We start from the raw sequence: 18,152 nt of genomic DNA on the forward strand, positions 1-18,152 counted from the left end.
TTTTTGATTTTTTTTCTCAAAAATAATGCATCGCCTATTAGAAATTTGCTTTCCTAGACTAAGTTTTCTACGTATATTATTGACCTATTTAGAAATTTAAATAGACAAAAATATTTCATTGATTCATTATAATTTGCTAGAAATACAAAAGACAAGGAGAATTTGTAAATATATACATAGTTCAGATGCCTAAAAAAATCCATAAAAATATTTTAAAATTTTAAAATAAAAAATCAATGACATATGTCCATAAATATCATATTCAAAGCTTTCCTTAAAATTTGAGATTATTTTGAATAGTACATTTATACACTACATTATTTTTTTATTTTTTCTCAAAAATAATGCATCACAAAATTCTTTTTTTCTAATAGTTGATACCAAGGACCACTATATCTATAGTTGTTTTGACAAAATAATATGTAGGCAAAAACATATAATACATACATCAGACAAATATTCATCACTAATTCCTCATCATCACTTGGATGCAAATTTATTATCAATTTTTTCAAATCCCCATGGGTTGATCATTCTAATAAAAAATACTTATATGTAAGATACCCTTCAAAACTAGATATCTCCATATCAATGACTTTTCTAATATTTGATAGATTAAGCAAAAGAGATATATCGAACATAGAAAAAGATAATTCTATTTCGTTACTTATAAACTTATTATTCTCATACCATCATTTTATAATTATCGATATTTATCCACGAGATATGAAAATATCAAGGATATCTAGAAAATAATCAAATATAGTATTCTTTGTATATTCAAGTTATAATGAGATTAATTTTGCTCGATTATGCTTAGTAGGTGCTATAAAGAATTAATGAAAATGATCCATAAAATATTCCTGAAATTATCCAACTAAAATAACTTTTTGACCCCTCTTCATCATCGAAATGACTTAAGAGATAGGTACCAACAAATGAAATTGCAAAGATGTAATTTAAAAATTATCAATGTCAATTAAACAAAATTTAAATAGGAATTTACATAAATAAAAATATACATATGCTTAAATAAATATTCTTGTAGTTGGCTTTGTACATTCTATGTATATCATAAGTGTTTAATGATATAATTATTTTCGATTTAGAGCCAAAATGGATTAGAGTTAATAATTCAATGAAAAATTATCTAACTAGAAAAAAATAGGTAGAAAATTTTAAAAAAATTATACACCATTCATATGGCCAAAAATTCATAAAAATATCAAAAAAAATTTAAAATAGAAAACCAATGATATTTATCTATAAGTGTCATATTCAAAGTTTTCCAAAAAAAAAAAGACCATTTTAAATAAATAGTGCATCTATGTGATGCACTGTTGAATTTTTTTTAAGACCAATTTTTGACCAATTTAGAAGCTTAAGTATAAAAATATTGCATGTATGCATTATAATGTGTTAGAAATACAAAAAAATAAGGAAATAAAAATAAAAATCACACACTGTTCATATGCTAAAAAATCCATAAAAATATCAAAAAAATAAAATAAAAAATAATGACATATGCCCATAAGTGTCATGTTCAAAGTCTTCCTAAAAATTTTATATCATTTTGAATAGTATATCTATGCGATGCATATGCACTATTCTTAAAGTTTTTCTCAAAAATATTACATCATCTATTAGAAAATAAAATAAATTGGTAAAAATAATATATAGTTTTATATAAAAAAATTAAAATGTTGATAGTAAAACAAAAGTTTTTATAATATTGTTTATAATAGTAAACATCAATAGAACCTTAGCTACACAATAAACCAAATGTTCATATTTTTTAACATATAGAAATAGAGACGTATCTTAAACAATGAGACAACAATGAAATAGAAGCTTAAAGAAATTGATCGTTGACAACAGAATTTAATGCTCATAGGTAACAATTCAATTTTAAATATATTGATGCAAAAAATCGATAATGCTTGGAGGTTAAAAGGTACACTACATAATGACAATGAAATAGAGAGCGATTGAAGATAAATGATTATACAACATAGATCACGTCGATTGATAAATATGAAACAACGATGTATATAGTAAAAGCATCGATTCTAAGTTAAATAAATTTTTTATTTGACTTAATTCTATGTGAACCTAATCGATTTTCTAATATTAACATTATCTTTTTAAAAAGTAGGTGCTGTTTATATATTTCTTAAAATAAGGGTGCTTTACAAAAAACAATCAAAGTTCAATTTTTTTTCGAGAATTCGCCCAAGAAAAAATATATTTAATCATCAAAATCTATTTTTTTATTGTGTTGTTGAAGCCAAGGTCGATTCGGATCGGGTAAGAAGCTGGACCGGGCTCGAAGTTTTAATGGGCCGTATCTTGGGCTCGTACCTGGGAAATGGGCTTATCATGAGGTCGACACGGGTATTCTTGCGACGTCGTTAACTCTTCGTCACGTCCCATCTCCCTCCACTTCTGGTGAGCACTAGGGTTGAAGTTCCGATGGGGCACAAACCCGCGACCGACATTCCGGCCACTCCTCCGAGCTTCTCCTCCTCCTCCGGTAACTGTTCGCCGGAGATGGAGTGTATGAGCATCCCGCGTCTGATCGAGTTCCTCCAGTCCTCATTCCGGAAGGCGGACTTCGAGAAGGCGGAGAGCGCTCTCATCTCGAGGGAGGCATCGCTGAAGGCCGAGATCGAGAGGAGTTTCTCGGAGGAGTTGACGATGAAGGAGGTCGAAAAGATCGAACTCGAGGCGCGAATCGAGGGCCTCGAGCGGGATTTAGGGGTTTTGAGAACCAGGTGCGCTGACCTGGAACAGCGAATCAAGAAGGGCGAAGAGGGGTTCGGCGTTGAGAGAGCGGAATCGGAGCGGAAGTTGAGGGAGGAGAAGGAGAGGTACTCCTTGTTGGAGGCGAGGTTTCAAGATGCCGATGGTGGAAAGCTTGGTCCGGGTGGAGAGGATGAGAAGCGTAGGAGGGCTTGTGCAAGCCTTGAGGAGGAGATCTCGCGTTTATGGGAAGCTTGTAGGCTTGCGGGCGAGAGGGAACAGAGGGCTCAGGAAACAATTGCGACCATGCTTGCGCTGCAGAAGGAGAAGGGCGGCTTAAACAGCTGTTGGAGAAAATGTAGAGAGTTGGAAGATGAGAATCGAGGCTTGAGAGGAACGGAGATAAAGATAGAAGAAGAGAAGGGGAAAACAAAAGCTTGGGTCTTGCCGCTTGTGGAAAATGCTTCCGACCCAAAAAAGAATCCAGCTACAGTGGACAAGGAAAACTCTTTACCAGGGGAAGTTATTGAGATCAGTGACAGTGACGATGAAACACTAACTAAAGATTGTGAGGTGAAGGAACATTTAGTGGAAAAAGCTGTAGATGTGAAGAATGAATCGGTGGCTGGCCAGAGTACTAAGGTGATGCGTTCTGATAAATGTAGAAATCTTGTACTGCAGGAAGATGATAACAGCCATATGGATGGTGTTCTATCAGTTCCAACACCTAAAAGGAAGCGTATTTCTAGAGTAGTCACTAGTGACAGTGAGAACGATGATGATGTTGATGATAATGTTCCCATCAGCAAACTTAAGTTAAGGCAAGTTGAGGGTGTGGTTGAAGAGAACAAAGAATCAAGCCACGTCGTGGAAGATATGGTCCCCTCATGGAGGCGTTTGGTTTTATTACGAGAAGTTTATAGATCAGACAGCTCAGTGAAAGGAAAGTCACCTGGCAATCCATCGACTCCTAGTGCCAAGAACAGAACTTCAAGAAACAAGGTGACAGAATGCAGGAAGCTTGGGTACTCGGACAGTGACGATGATGAAGAGGACAAAGTAAATGGAAGGAATGAGGTTGATGACATTGGTTCAGAGAGTGACGGTGAAAGTTTGGGTGGATTCATTGTAAGCAGTTCGGATAATCCTGAAAGTGAACCTAGTTCAGAGAATTCTTCTTCTAAAGAAGAAGAGGGTAGTGATTTAGATCTTGACAATGTCTTAGCCAATATACGCCGTGAAAAGGACACTAAAGTTTGGGAATTTGAGGCAGATATGCTATCATCATTTTCCAAGGATCCTGAGCTCTGTATGAAAGCTGTTTGTGCTCTTTATCGGCAGCAAACATCTGATGAGCAGTCTGCGAAGGAAACACTGCTTACCAACAGGCGGGGATTCAGCAAGATTGATGCTCTAAGGTAATATGCTTATTACTCGAGATTTCCTTACTGCCCGAAATCCTGATCCAGATTGATGCCCCAAATTCTGGTAGCGTGTAATATGTTTATCAACATTGCCTCTCGAGTGATTTGCTCTCACCAAACCATTGTATTTCATTTCCAACATTTTCACCATATTTAAAAGAGTGCTGTCTAGTTGTATCGTAACCTGAATGACTTATTACTTATGATTTGTGGTTGAATTCTGTATTTTCATCTTGTGCCTCATAGTCTACAAGGAAAATTCTATAAGATGACTGTAAGACTAGCTACGAGCTACATGGATCAGGATTTGGGGCAGTAAGGAAATTATGGATATAAAATGTGTCACTAAGATGGAAGTGTAGAGATGGTCAAACATATCTAAATAAAAGCTTATTAGATGTTTGTCAAAATAGGAGCTGTTTGATATAGTTTTTCTCATCCCAAAAGTAGATAGATAATTGATAACCTTCCCGTGCTCAATTTCATGCTTGTATGTATACAGGATTATTCGATCATAACTCATCTTGAATTTGAGATATTGTGCTATGGTATTTGTATATCAGTGACGGACATTTTTTTTGTCTCAGGGGGTCTAGAATGGCCGAGTTTCTTACAGATGGTGACCCCTTTGGCCCACTAAAGAAATCTGTCAAGGACTTGGAGAATTATGATCGAAAAGCGATTGATTACTGTCACAAGCTTGCTAATCGATACTCCAAGCAGTTGTTCACAATATACCAGAACAAAGAAGATCCCTTCTTTCATCCATCGTAAAACCCATGTTGTTGATCATTACAAGATAGCAATCTAAATGTTAGTGTTTTGTCCCTGTGCTCATTGATGGAAGCCTCTTCGCGGAAAAGCTTGTTTGTGGTAAATAGGGTTTTCTTTTGTTGCTATATGCTGTTTCTCCTAAAGTACCAGAATGGTTAGCATGATGTACAGCAGCTACATAGAAGGTTATGTGTGTGATGTAACTGGTTGTCTACAGTAAGTAATATTAGTCCTATGACAGTGGTATCTTTTTCCAAGCAAATGATGATATCTGATGTTACTTATTCTGTAGAGATTATCAACCATCATGTTTTGGGGTTCTCCTACACTTCTCATGGATTTCAGATTCTGTTGCCTTCATAATTGTTGGCATGCTCCAAGCTGAGTTAGCCATGTCTTCTGCAACTTAAATACCTACATTTCTCTACTGGTGACATCTTGATCCTTATAATTGGATGGGTTGTATTTCTTTCAATTTGACATGGTTGATCATGCAGTGTGGCTGTGGCTGATGTAGCTTATTAGTCTTTGAGCCAAATACATACCAACACATCAGATTTCGCTGTCAAGTTAACATAATTGCCACTAGAGAACAAGGATTATGATTGGGAATAACATTCTTTTGTTTGTTCGATAGGATCACAATTTTCTTCCGTCTTAATCTTAATTTCCACAGGAAATCAAAGGATTGGACCAAACCGAACCGGGTTCAGTGCTGATTCGGCTTTAATTGAATCGGGCGATCCATCGATTAAAACACCCGCGATCGGTGGCTTATTGAACACGGTATTCGCATATATCATTGTTATAATAGCCATCTCTGGATCGGAAGAACAAGAACGGTAGAGGATGCCTTGGTATTTGGTTGCGACTTTGCTCACTCTCCTCGCTAGTTACCAGGTTTGATCTCGAAGATAGCCCCCCCACTTCTCCGATGTTTGCCATTTTCCTACACATCTTTTTCCCATTTTGTGGTATTCTTTTGATCGATCGCTTTAGATTTGCTCGCTCATTCGATAGATTTGGCCCTTTAACCAAATCACCAGTGAAAGATTCAAGAACTTTAACCTGTTCTTGCCGGCTATGACTTGCGAGAGGATGCTTTATTGAAAAAATCACCGGTGAAAGATTCAAAAACTTTATTGAAGAAGCTTTATTGAAGAAATTTTATTGAAGAAGCTTGAATGCATTAACATGTCCCTCTCCTATTTCCACAGATTAGGATGGAGGATTTCCCTCAACGGAATAGAGGATTTCTCCCAACAGAGTAGAGAGATTTCCTTATATAGTTGGGAAAATCTTATCTGCTATCATGCCCTCGCAAGATGGTGCTCCTGTCAAGGATACCAATTTTGGATCGATGCAAAGCAGTTTACGAGCGAGAGGCTTCGTGAGTAGGGCAAGAGCATATCGGTGCTGTTGCTGCGACGACGACGGCGACGGCTGCAACAGAGGAGGAAGCTGCAGCGATGCTACAGTAAAGGAGAAGCTACAATAGAGGTGCAGCAGAGAAGGTAGCTACAACAGAGGAGGAAGCTGCAATAGAGGTGCAGCAGAGGAGAAAGCTGCAGCAATTTGCTCTTAGCAGGAGCTGAAAATCGATACTTGACAGTGAGGCAGCAGGCTACGATTGATGCAGATCACAATCTGATAAAGACGATGCTACGGCGACGGACAACTCGAGCCTGGGGTTGGTGCAGGCGACGAAAGTGAAGAAGGCTGCATGGAGGAGAAGAGGGAAGGAGCGAGCAGGGGTTAGAGAGGGATCCACTACCGAGGGCAAGTAGCCGGTTGCACCAAAACAGGCCCTCATTATTGTGGTCGCACCTGATGGTGACGCCGAGTGTGGTCACGGCAGCGACTAGGGTAGCAGCAAAGGCATCACGCGTCGTATAGCGGACGATCGTACAGTGGACGGAGAGGGGAGTCCGATGGGGAAGTGAGTCCGGCGGGAAAGAGTTCCCCCCTTCTCTGCTCTGCAGAGGCAAGGGATATGGTGAATGGCAAGCTTCGATGGCCGTGGAGCCTCGCTTGTCTCACCGGCTCTGATACCATGTTGGAAAGAATAGAAGATAAGAAGAATTATTGAAGAAACTTTATTGAAGAAGTTTTATTGAAGAAGCTTTCCTCATATAGTTGGGGAAATCTTATCTGTTATCACATTCGAGTTCTTGCAACATCATCAAGATCTCTCTCTCTCTCTCTCCCTTGTTGGTACTTGGTTGCGACTCTTCTCACACTCTCCTCACCAACCGTCTCTAATCCCCGCCATTGTCTCCTCATCTTTATCCGGTTCTTGGTTTGCTTTAAATTTGCTTGCTCATTCGATAAATTTGGTCCCTTCACCAAACCATCAATGAAAGGTTCAAGAACTTTACCTGTTCTTGGCGGCTATGACTCGTAGGAAGATACTCTCAGGTTTTCCTTTAGTCTTTTCGAGTCCTTGCAGCATCATCAAGATTGAAAAATGCCTGATGGATCTCTCTCTCTCCCTCTCGCGCGCGTTTCTTGGGTAAGAGCCGTTTGTACAGTTTGAGGTTGTAATTTGTCTCAAATATTGTAAATTCTAAATCTCTTTGTAAGTTAGTCTGTCTTGAGGAATTTGGAACAGATGTCAGCTATTGGAAGGTACCTGGGTGCCTAGTGGATCAAATCTGTTCGTAGTTCATGATATCCCACATTGGTGATAATGCCAACATGAAAGTGAGAGTGAAAAATCTTTCCATTTTGAAAGCCATGGTGGTTGGTTTTTTTTTCTTCAGAAATTGAGACCTTCCTAAGATAAAATAAAAAAATTAATAAAGAAGGCAAAATTTCAGGCAATTCCTCCAAAATCAATGAACTTCATCTTTCTCTCTCTAAATTTAATTTTAGTATATGCATGCCACTATAAAACCCAAAAACCTGCATATAAGACATTCATCTAACTGGTCAGTTAAATGTTTAGGTTGATATCAGTACCCTTTAAAACCTATGTTTCTTAATTGTTATGATGGCAAGAATATAAAGGGTACTATAGTTATTTTATGCTTATGTCAAACCAGCTAACATCAATCATGGTTACAAGTGGCTTGCCTGAGTTTTTTAGCTGGATGCTAACTGGAGGCTATATGTGGAGTCTAAAAGTTGAAAGGACTTCTATGCTATGCTGAAGTTTGTTAGGGCAAAGACATTTTTCCAAACTGTGCAAGACTAGATATTTGAAAAACTTCTATAACCTATAAAAACCTTGAGAAGTTTCTAACCATCACATGGTACAGTTGACTTGACCAAGAGTTTTGCTGCATCTAGTCAAACTGTAAGTTGTGAAATGTACTTTTGGAGTGCTGCATGGACAGCAAAAGGAATTGTGAACTTCTTGAAGTTCTGAAATGTAATTTTAAGTATCAGCAGAGACTGATCAATATCATGCTGTTCACATATTTTGTTTTATTTGAATAATTCTTGCTGGCTAATATCTTTTTACCTTTTTAGAAAATGTTGTTATGTTTAGTGGAATAAAAAAATTGCATGTTTCAATTGTTACATAATTTGGTGCCATTTTTCTTTATAGCTATAGAAATATTTTTTCAGCAAAACTTTTTCAACAGCGTTTTTGTCATATGAATGGTGTCCTTGTCCCACGTGATAGGAAATACAAAGACATGTTATGTTGATATGTGGTGACTTGGTTTGTTGTGTGGTGTTAACCTGTTTGTCTGTATATGTAGGTTGAGAACATTATCTGACTTTGTTGTATAGTAAGCGTGACAAAGTTGCTGTGAGATACTTGGTACCACGGGTTGAGTTGGTTAACGAAGCTGATTGAGATAACCAAATAAATTACAGAATGACACTTGGAAGAATCAGCTTCGGTTGGTGAGCTGGTGGGCTATATGGGTATCTGAAATGGCATTAAGATGACAAATAGTCTGGTGGGTCAAAGTTTCTTGTGATACACTATAATGAACCACATTGCTGGTACAGTTCCCTTGGTTCATAGTTTTGAAGAGATCTGTTGAACCTGTAGCCTCTTTGAGTGAAGATGAGAAATATTTTTGTTTCTTCTTGGGGTGAATCTTGATGGTTTGGATGTTGATGGGTTGGAAAGATTGATTTCTATGTCAAACCCATTTACTTTTCTATAATAGTTTAACTTTAAATTTTAAAATCTTATTAGGTCTACCTTGTTGGTTGCTATGGGAATCCTTGCATGATGAATTGTTCTACTGTTCTGTCCTTGTAAATCTTCTCTTCAATTTGGATTCTTGGTTATCACTTAGTATTATGAAGGCAACATTTAGTCTGATCACATTACTAGGATCTTGGATTCACTAAAAGTTTATAGGTGTTGAAACTTGCAAGAATCATTCATGAATCTAACTTGTCATGCTTAAAAGAAATTTATACTTTATTTCCCCAAGATTATGTTAGTGGTAAGGAATTTTAGAGGGAAAAAAAAAGTTACAAATATATGCTGAATAGCTGGAGAAGTAACTGACAAATAACTTTTGTGCCTTTGTATGTATCCCAGGGAATTTTGACAACGCTGTCACAAAGTCATGGAAAATACAGATATGATTATGCTACTGTTCCATTTCTTGCAGAAGTATTTAAGGTACCATTGGGCTATTTCTAAAGCCGCCTGATGTTTCTGTTGCAACATATTATGAGACAATTTCAGATCTTGTACTTAGATAATATAATTTCTTATCTTGGATTTTTTTTGTTAATAAGTTGTTTCCATCCTTATACTATCTATGTGCCCTTTTATATTTCGGCTTCTGGTATCTAGTTTTTTCCTTGGGAAAGAGTGCCAATCATCTTCCCCTCCACGGATGACTAGAGAATGGAAGACTGTCCGTTTATTCCCCATTCCTTCTATCTTATATCTTGTTCACAACAATGTTCAGTTCGCTACCTTGACTTATGTGGACCCATCAACATATCAGATAATTGGGTAATCTGAAAATTGTTACCACTGGTATTTTATTCAGGTACTGTTCTCGTTGAAGCCATCATGCACAACATCTAGTTTTTACATGAAGCATTATGTTTTCTTGTAATAAATCAGGCAACTTATCTTACATGTTTGATTTTGTTTTATCAAACCTTATATTTGAACTTAATATCAACTTTTAACAAAAAATATATTTATATATAGTGATGGAGATACGATAACAGTGACACAGTCACTGCCATGTTGGAAGCCTTTCTTGCTAGTTGGTCTTTCTTTGAGAGGGTGGATTCTTTATGAATTGACAGACAATATCTTGTTGAAGCATGACAAGAATGAGTGTCCTGATTTTAGTGTAACATTTAAATTGAGAAACCACTCCATATGTCTCAAATTGGAAAGCAAATCAAGCTAGTTTCTTAACATGAATGAGGGTTGATTATAGTGGTCTTCTTTGATTTATGACAAGGTGAACATATAATAACATAACACTTGAAATCAGGAATTCCAGTTCTGACATTAGTTGGAACTGTAATTAAATCATGCTATATCCTTAGGGGGCAACCATCAATGTTTCAAGTGTTAAGTTATTCTGTTCCTGAAGTAGTCTGCTTAATCTATTTCTTTTATGTGCTAATGATCGTTGACTGCAATCAATACTTTTCTTTCACAGTTGACACAATTATGGCTTTACTTGCCAGGAAAAATGTTGTTTTTGAATTTTTTTCTACAGTCATTTGAAGTTCTGGGAAAGGATTTTTTTTAATATTTTATTTCAAAATTTGACAAATGATAACAATTCCTATTTTGCCAATTTGTTTGTTAAATTTGAAGTAAATTAACTACTTAATCACTGCATGTTTTTCTTATTCTTTTCTTGGGAATATGTTGCAGGCGAAAGGTTGTGGAGAGGCATCTTGTGATTCCCTTTTCTCAGCACCTATACAGGGTTACTTGCTCGGGCTCCTGTCTGCTTGTCTTTCCGCTTTAGCTGGTGTTTATACAGAATACCTGATGAAGAAGAACAATGACAGCCTATACTGGCAGAATGTGCAGTTATATATGTAGGTGTCTATACTTACCTATGTGTAACTTACTGCTGTTACACTTGTGTTGGCATTCGCTAACATCTTTCTCTGGAACTAGAAGCTACAGAATCATGGATTAGATAGTTGTTAATACATTAACAGTTACTCGTGGTACCTTTTACTGTCAGGTTTGGCACAATTTTTAACATGGCATGGCTTAAGCTGGATGATTTTAGAGCTGGATTTGAATATGGACCCTGGTGGCAACGTCTCCTTGATGGATACACTGTTACAACATGGCTGGTTGTGTTAAATCTTGGTTCTTCGGGCTTACTAGTTTCGTGGTTGATGAAATATGCAGATAATATTGTGAAGGTAGATCCTGCAACCTACTGCTAGGCTATGCTGTAATATGCTATTTTAAGTTGCTAGTATGGTCAAACCCAATCACTTACAAATAACAGCCATATAATGTTATCATCTTTGAGATTCGAGGAATGATGGGTTTCACAATATTTTCACCAGGGCATGACATCATTTTTTCGTTTATAACATCTAACACGACTGTCTTGTTTTATTTTTGTTGTTATATTGAACTTGTTGATATAGGTTCTCGAAATTGTTTGCTTTTCTGGTTTTGTGTGTAACATCAACTTTAGCATTATAAGATGCATACTTCATAATTAGACAAAGAACACTAATGTGGGGTTTTGGGAGGATCAATTTCTGCAGCCTTTGCCCCAGCTTTTCCCCCTGCAAGCAGAGAAGTTTCCGTGACTCAAGCCCTAGACCTCATATTTAGGAAGTATTTACACCAGTGGGTGATGCTAAAGCCCGATCTTCAGATGGTATTAAGGTGCCATAACAGGTCCAAATAGGAACATCATCTACATGCTAACATGGTGATCGTAACTATACTCTACAGTTTGACTACTGCCTTTCTCACGCTGATTGAACCAAAATTCGAATTTATGTGATTGTGTCAAATTTAGGGTGTTGGATTCCTTTGAACCGTATTGTTACCTATTTCCATCTTTACAAATTTGGTCCCTTTCAAGGAATCTGATAAATCTAAATAGATATAATGCTTTTGTACACATTTTAGTTTCAGCTCAATATCTTGGTTCTTATTATTTTCCAGGTATATTCAACTTCCATGGCAATGTTGCTCACGATGGTCTTGTCTATATTCTTTTTCAGTTAATCTTGTGTCTACAAGATGAAATTGACATGTTGGAAAGTATTAATTAATCTAATGGCTTATATTGTCTGATCCATTCACCGCAAAGCCATGACTGTAAAATATAAAAATATTAGTTTCCACTGGTTTAATAAGTTCATCTTTTTTGCAGCTTTTCTTGGGCATCATAATTTGCATGATTTCTTTGCAGATGTACTTTGCTCTTGCTCAAACGCTTGTAGACTTGCCAGCAACAACAAATTTGGCCTTGGACACCCTAAAGGAAATTGCTGCTGAGCGAAGAGGGGAATCATGATTCTGTTGATAGATAAGCTCAAATAACTGGAATCTGTTGGTCAAGTGTGATGCGTATCTCAGATAAATTATTTCAAAGGTGAAAAAGAGAAAAACTGTAAAATCTTTTGGTTTGGAGAACGAGATTGCTTGAAGATGAGTAGAGCAAATCATTGGACAGGAAACTCCAGTTCCGCAGCGCGAAGCGCTTACATATCCAGAACCATGCTGCATAACCAATGATTCGAGCCATATAGCGTCTGGTGTAGCAAGCACACAGCTGGGATAAAGGGTCTATTTGTCAAGCAGTTGTTTCGGAATCATAAATCAACGTGTTTAGAGGTTTTGTTCCAAATTGGTTTTATTACCGTCCAAATGTATTTCTTGGTAGATGTTAAATTCATTCTTACTTGCTCTGAGGTTCCGAAGGGTAGGTTCACACGACTGAATTAGCACCTGATTTGCCTTCACATTCTACCAGCTTGCAATATCCTGGATCAGCAATCAACACAGAAACATATCAGGTTTGAGTTTTCTATTAATTGATGCATTAAAAGCCAGATTCATAATGTTCATCGAGAATGCCTTTTTTCAGTTTCTTGATAACAGTAGATATGTTCACTTGTGCCGATGGGCAACATAATAATCCTGCGACTTGAAGTGCTTGGGTGATTGATCCTAGTAGTTTGCATCTATGATAGTGTCCTAGGGTGTTGCAGTTCTTCGAGGAAATGCCATCTAACGACAGGGGGAGACCAATGCCTCAGCTTCGTGTAACCGATCACCTTGGAACTCTTCAGGTATTCTTGCTATTTCTTAGTATAACAAAGCTTGAGTAACCACCCCTGGTTGACTTAAAGAGTATACATCAATTTTACTTGCTTGACAGGAAAGAAGTGCATGAACTTAATGTGATGTTAATCCACACTGCTCGGAAGAAGACGATTCTGCTGTACAAATTCATGTTATCTCCACAGCTGATGCTTACCTGGATTCATCGGAGGAAATGTATCGACCAACGCTAACTGAAGTTTGGTGAGCATTGGATGATAGAAATTACATTGGAATAATGAACTGGAAATTGTTAGCCTCGGTGTGACAGGTGAGAGACTCTGGATATACCATGGCCAGGGGGTGATGTAACTGAAGCATTTGTCAGATTGAAATGGTCGATGCATCACAACAATAAATCTGACACCACTTTATCAGAGCCTTTCTTTGAAGCTTAGGAATGAATCTATGATTCTTCTCGATCTTGGATCCAAGTTGAGAAGGCGCCGGACCACCAGAGACCCAGAGACCCTTTCACTCGAATCGCAGCTGGAGGATTCTTCACACTCGTTGTTTTTGGCAGGATGCTGCACTCGACGAGTAACGTCAGGAGCAACGATGTGACCACAAGCAATTTGAATTATGGAGATCCTCTATTAAAAAGAAAATAAATAAGCTTATCAGGTCAGAAGAATAAGAATCTAATGTGATTTTAAGTTCTGATACAGAACATTACAAGGAACCGAAAAAATATATATATTCTTTATCGATTGTGGATGATTTGAGCATTTTGATTACCCAGCTTCTCTTTCTTCCTGTCCTGATTCAGCATGTCTCTCTGGTCCCAGAGACCTAATCCAACTATCCGATTCTTTGCACAACAAAGGAACAACGCCTCGCTGGATCCCCATGATCTTGTTCACCCAATTCCAGCATGACTCTCAATCAGCTAAACCCATTATTTTTGTTCATCCTCGGTGCAAGCTCTAAATAAAGATATCGAGTGGTCGGCACTCGACCACATGCAAAGCTGATCCGCGTCCGTCCCACCTGGTACCGGAGCGGGTAGCGACTTCGCCAGCGTAAGTAGAACTATGAGAATCAGGCAAGGGACCCGAATCCAGGCTGGCGGGCGGGCCCCAGCCAGCCGGCCGTTGCATGTGGGTGGGCCCCGGAGCGGTCGCGTTACGCGTCCGCGGGCCGCCCCTCCGTCTCCCTCTGGTCTCTCTATAAAGCCCTCTCTTCTTCCCACCCCTTGGCATTCGAAAGAAGCGAGGAGCGCATAGGAGAAGAGAAGCACATTCTGTGAGGCTCTGCGCGTGCTGCTCTCCTCCGTTTGTGTTCGGGGGCGGGGGGGGATATCCTTGCGCACTTTGGGTTTTCCGGTGTTCTGAAGGCGGAGGGAGATGGCTCGGGTTCCTTCGTTCCTGATGGTCGTCGTGGCCCTCATGTCCGCTATCGTGCTGGTTCCCGCCGTCCGGGCACAGTCTCCGGCGCCGGCGCCGGCGCCTGCTCCCACCAGCGACGGTGAGTCACGCTTCCTTTCTCTTCTCTTGTCCCTCTAAATGTAGGTGTAATCTATCTATGTCCGACTCTTCGATGCGAAAGAACCTTAATACTGTGATGGTGCAGGGGTGGCGATCGACCAAGGGATTGCTTATGTGCTGATGCTGGCTGCCTTACTCCTCACCTATCTCATCCATCCTCTGGATGCATCCTCCGCCTCCGACAAGCTCTTCTGAGTCGACATCCATCCATCCATCCATCCATCCATCCATCCATCCTTCCTCTGAAAAGTCTGAAATGGGCGTGCCTTTTCTTTTCCGTTTTGAGTCGAGATGATGGGGTGTGATTTCATTTGGGCCCCCCATTCTGTTTGGGCTGTGTGGACGAATATGATCTATTCATTATATGATCTATTCTTTTTATTTTATTTTATTCCTTTTACTGGGAGCTTGACGGCTACGCAATGCTTTGTTTGCCGTGGAAGCTGGAAGCAGTCGGGCATACCTGGGACTTCCACGTAGAAAATAAATACTTGGCCAAGGAAACACCAACTCCACCTCCACCGGAAGGCCCTGCACGCAGTCAAAAAAAAAAAAAAAAAAGACCGGGCTGTGTGAGAAAGTCTTCGATACGACTGAGTACGACACTTTCGAAAGAAAATAACCTTATAAGAAAGAAAAAAAAAAGCCCCCTGATCCTTTGACAGCTGATTAGAATTTTCTATCAGCTGATAATATTTTTGAGATCAATGATTATTTTATATAATTTTCTATCGATTGTGGCAAATTTTTAGAATGCAGAACATGATATTTAACATTAGAAATTGTTCAAAACCCAAATTATAGATTGTACAATCTGATCATACTGTTTATCTGATTTTTTATGATTTACAGAATTTTTAATTCAATTTTTTTGGTTGTTTATATTTTAATTCATGAAAAGTAGTGTTGAGATTTTGTAAATCATGCTGTTATTTTATTTAAATGATTATGCATATAAAAATTCATTTTTTTTGAAAATTTTATCAATTATTTGAATTACTGTAGAATTTTAGAAATCTGTGAAAAAGGAATTAAATAGAAAATCAGAATTAAAATTGATCTGACTCAGATCGGATCCGAGTCAGACCAGGCGGTCGGGCTCGATCAGGCCCAACCAACACAGCCAGAAGCCTGGTATAACCCAGGTGAGGTGCAGACCCGACCTGACCAACGGCTCGGTCCGGCGCGACCTTGAGCCTGGGTTCGGGTTCGACTCGAGTCTAGTGGCTCGACTGGACCAGGCCGGTACAGCCTGATCGGCTCGGCGCAGTTATGGGCTAAGCAGCCCGCTGCACGTGGCCCAACTCCGTGTGGCCTACAGGCTACAGCCGAAACGGCGCGGCCCAGGCGCGGCCACTTCGTTCAGCCCAGGCTGCAGACCGCCCCTTGTCCATTGCACGTGCCCTGCGTGTACACTCTATGGGTTGGATTCGGGCTAGGGTTGGCCCAGTAGCCCTGTTTTGGCTTTTTAAAGATTTTGAGCCCAATTAACCCCTAAGTTGAACCTGAATCGAATTGGGTCGACCAATTTTAGCTGATTCAGGTGATTCCGAACCGATTTAGATCGATTCAACATTAACCTAAATTAGACCATAGATGGGAAAAAACAAACAAGTATATGAAATTCAACAAACCAAAATAAAAGCAGGATAAAGAAAGGACACTTTCAGTATTAAAGGAAAAAAAGCAGGAATCAACTTGATTGGTTTAACTTTTAAATCTTCACTATATGATTGGCTAATTGTAAGATTCCAAATAGCAATATATAATCATACAGAATAAGAAACAATTATAACAAGAGAAAAAGAAAAAAAAATCATAGTTCCAGAAACTTATTCTTGCAGAAAGATCAGCTGTATCCCTATTATGTATTAACAAATTCAAACAACACTGCTAACATGCATAATATAGTTTTCCTGAGGGCCATCCACTGCAACACATGTTTTCTGATACACTATCTGATACACAGTTATCAGATACACTATGTTATCTGATACACAGTGATCAGATGTTTTCTGATCAACCCTCAATAAGATCCTCAAAGAAAAACCTTAAACTAAGAAAGGCAGTCTGCTGTAGTAGCATAGAAGACTCATTAGTTGATAAGAAACCTACCTTCGGTAGGGATCATGTGCTATATAGAGCACCATCCAATATTAACCTATAGAACAATGAGAAGAGTAAACTACTTTTACACCTAGAATTAATACTTTGCAATGCCATTCTCTGATAATTTGTTATCATATGGGCCAATTGTTTCCATTTGTCCATTCAGATTTGTTTTTACCTTTGTTAAGTTCAGCCACTAAATTGATGCTTTCATAAAAATTTCAACTACTTGAACCTTATTTTCTTTCAAGACAAATGGTTCTTCTACTGTTGTACAGCTTGGTAGATATCAGAGCTGCAAAAACTTTTGCATCAAAAGATGAATTTAAATTCTTCTGATACCAATTTTCAGTCAACAATATTTAGTTTGTTTCTATTATTTTAACAGTGCTATACTTTTCTTTAAAGGTATTCAGTCGGAACAGAGTTTCAGATATGTTTGTCCAACAGATACCATCAGAAAAAAAGAAGACAATGCAAGCACATTACCTCATAAAAGAATACCTGCCATATATGCCTGTCACCCAGATGTTGCAAGTGTTTGATTCTCCAGCTCCTTGTGTGTGTGCAACCTTGTCCGTAAAGAAGAGAGCAAAGAGATCCATTAAGCCCACAAAATAAATATGCAATCATAAACTTTAAAGAAACCAAATCTTTGAAGAGTTGAAGAACCTAGTTCTTAAAAAAAAAAAAAATTCATTACATCAAAAGGCATACGCTCACACGTAAATTCGAACATGAGAACTATCACTTATGCAATAATGCACTAATCAACCTTGTGTTAATAATGTACTAATCAACCTGGACGTCTCAATAGAACAAGAACCAAATTCTCAAAATATGCCTTGAAATAATGGCAATCTCTTAAAGAAAACTAGAATTTCAACTCCCACCAACCAGAAGAAATATAAGGTGATCAAAATAGCACAAAATTATTCAAGAACACAGAGGCGAAGCGGTTCTTCACAAACTTGTTCTCCTAAGAAAGACAAATAACCTAACAGCTAAATCTAAAAGCACAAATTGGTACCTAAATAGTTTTGGTTCAAGAACATGTACCTAAATAGTTTTGGTTCAAGAACATGTCCTGTAGATGAAGCAGAATCATAATAATTAATTCTAGGCAGGCTTTTCATCGTCCTACACAAATATTTACAAGATAATAGGCATTTGACTCATGTGCTTAACAAAACTTGCGTACCAGAAGCAAAGAACCCTTTCTTTGTTGTCCTGTATCATTTGGGAACCCCAAGATTGCATCACAAAGGATTACACCAATGAACGTCGCTTTGGAAAGCAGAGAAAGATGCTTAGTTTGCACAACCGACTCAACGTAGGGCACCCAGA

General features: G+C 38.3%; 3 protein-coding genes and 1 long non-coding RNA gene across 5 annotated transcripts; 3 read left to right on the forward strand and 1 right to left on the reverse strand.

Annotated features, from left to right (window-relative positions):
- Positions 1-2,425: 2,425 nt before the first annotated feature.
- LOC135678796 (uncharacterized) lies at positions 2,426-5,227 on the forward strand. Its single transcript, XM_065191957.1, has 2 exons — positions 2,426-4,160; positions 4,754-5,227. The coding sequence occupies exons 1-2, from the start codon at positions 2,473-2,475 to the stop codon at positions 4,938-4,940; spliced, it is 1,875 nt and encodes a 624-aa protein (XP_065048029.1). The 5' UTR covers positions 2,426-2,472; the 3' UTR covers positions 4,941-5,227.
- Positions 5,228-5,353: 126 nt separating this feature from the next.
- LOC103991887 (CMP-sialic acid transporter 1) lies at positions 5,354-13,403 on the forward strand. Its single transcript, XM_018829272.2, has 6 exons — positions 5,354-5,840; positions 9,454-9,537; positions 10,771-10,940; positions 11,093-11,279; positions 12,296-13,178; positions 13,268-13,403. Exons 1-5 carry the CDS (start codon positions 5,790-5,792, stop codon positions 12,398-12,400), a joined length of 597 nt encoding a protein of 198 aa, XP_018684817.2. The 5' UTR covers positions 5,354-5,789; the 3' UTR covers positions 12,401-13,178; positions 13,268-13,403.
- A 105-nt stretch (positions 13,404-13,508) lies between these two features.
- Positions 13,509-18,145, reverse strand: LOC135678798 (uncharacterized). Of its 2 annotated transcripts, XR_010515088.1 has the most exons (4): positions 18,007-18,145; positions 17,295-17,377; positions 13,948-15,227; positions 13,509-13,802 (listed from the first exon to the last, which is right to left on the reverse strand). It is a non-coding gene; the product is annotated as an uncharacterized LOC135678798 (long non-coding RNA). The 2 variants fall into 2 exon arrangements; XR_010515089.1 differs by lacking the exon at positions 13,509-13,802 and having other exon boundaries at positions 15,092-15,227; positions 17,310-17,377.
- On the forward strand, positions 14,556-15,087 carry LOC103991644 (arabinogalactan protein 41-like). Its single transcript, XM_009411155.3, has 2 exons — positions 14,556-14,676; positions 14,782-15,087. Exons 1-2 carry the CDS (start codon positions 14,556-14,558, stop codon positions 14,889-14,891), a joined length of 231 nt encoding a protein of 76 aa, XP_009409430.2. The 3' UTR covers positions 14,892-15,087.
- Positions 18,146-18,152: the final 7 nt, after the last annotated feature.

The sequence above is a fragment of the Musa acuminata genome, chromosome BXJ1-7 (genome assembly GCF_036884655.1).
Source record: "Musa acuminata AAA Group cultivar baxijiao chromosome BXJ1-7, Cavendish_Baxijiao_AAA, whole genome shotgun sequence".
In the NCBI taxonomy this organism is placed as follows: domain Eukaryota; kingdom Viridiplantae; phylum Streptophyta; class Magnoliopsida; order Zingiberales; family Musaceae; genus Musa; species Musa acuminata.

Excerpts from the sequence above, each read along its gene's own strand:
- LOC103991644 (XM_009411155.3), top strand. The coding sequence starts at position 14,556 with ATGGCTCGGGTTCCTTCGTTCCTGATGGTCGTCGTGGCCCTCATGTCC. Across the intron at positions 14,677-14,781 it reads GCCTGCTCCCACCAGCGACG|GGGTGGCGATCGACCAAGGG; the intron begins GTGAGTCACGCT and ends GTGATGGTGCAG.
- LOC135678796 (XM_065191957.1), top strand. The coding sequence starts at position 2,473 with ATGGGGCACAAACCCGCGACCGACATTCCGGCCACTCCTCCGAGCTTC. Across the intron at positions 4,161-4,753 it reads AGCAAGATTGATGCTCTAAG|GGGGTCTAGAATGGCCGAGT; the intron begins GTAATATGCTTA and ends TTTTTGTCTCAG.
- LOC103991887 (XM_018829272.2), top strand. The coding sequence starts at position 5,790 with ATGCCTTGGTATTTGGTTGCGACTTTGCTCACTCTCCTCGCTAGTTAC. Across the intron at positions 5,841-9,453 it reads CTCTCCTCGCTAGTTACCAG|GGAATTTTGACAACGCTGTC; the intron begins GTTTGATCTCGA and ends TATGTATCCCAG. Across the intron at positions 11,280-12,295 it reads ATGCAGATAATATTGTGAAG|ATGTACTTTGCTCTTGCTCA; the intron begins GTAGATCCTGCA and ends ATTTCTTTGCAG.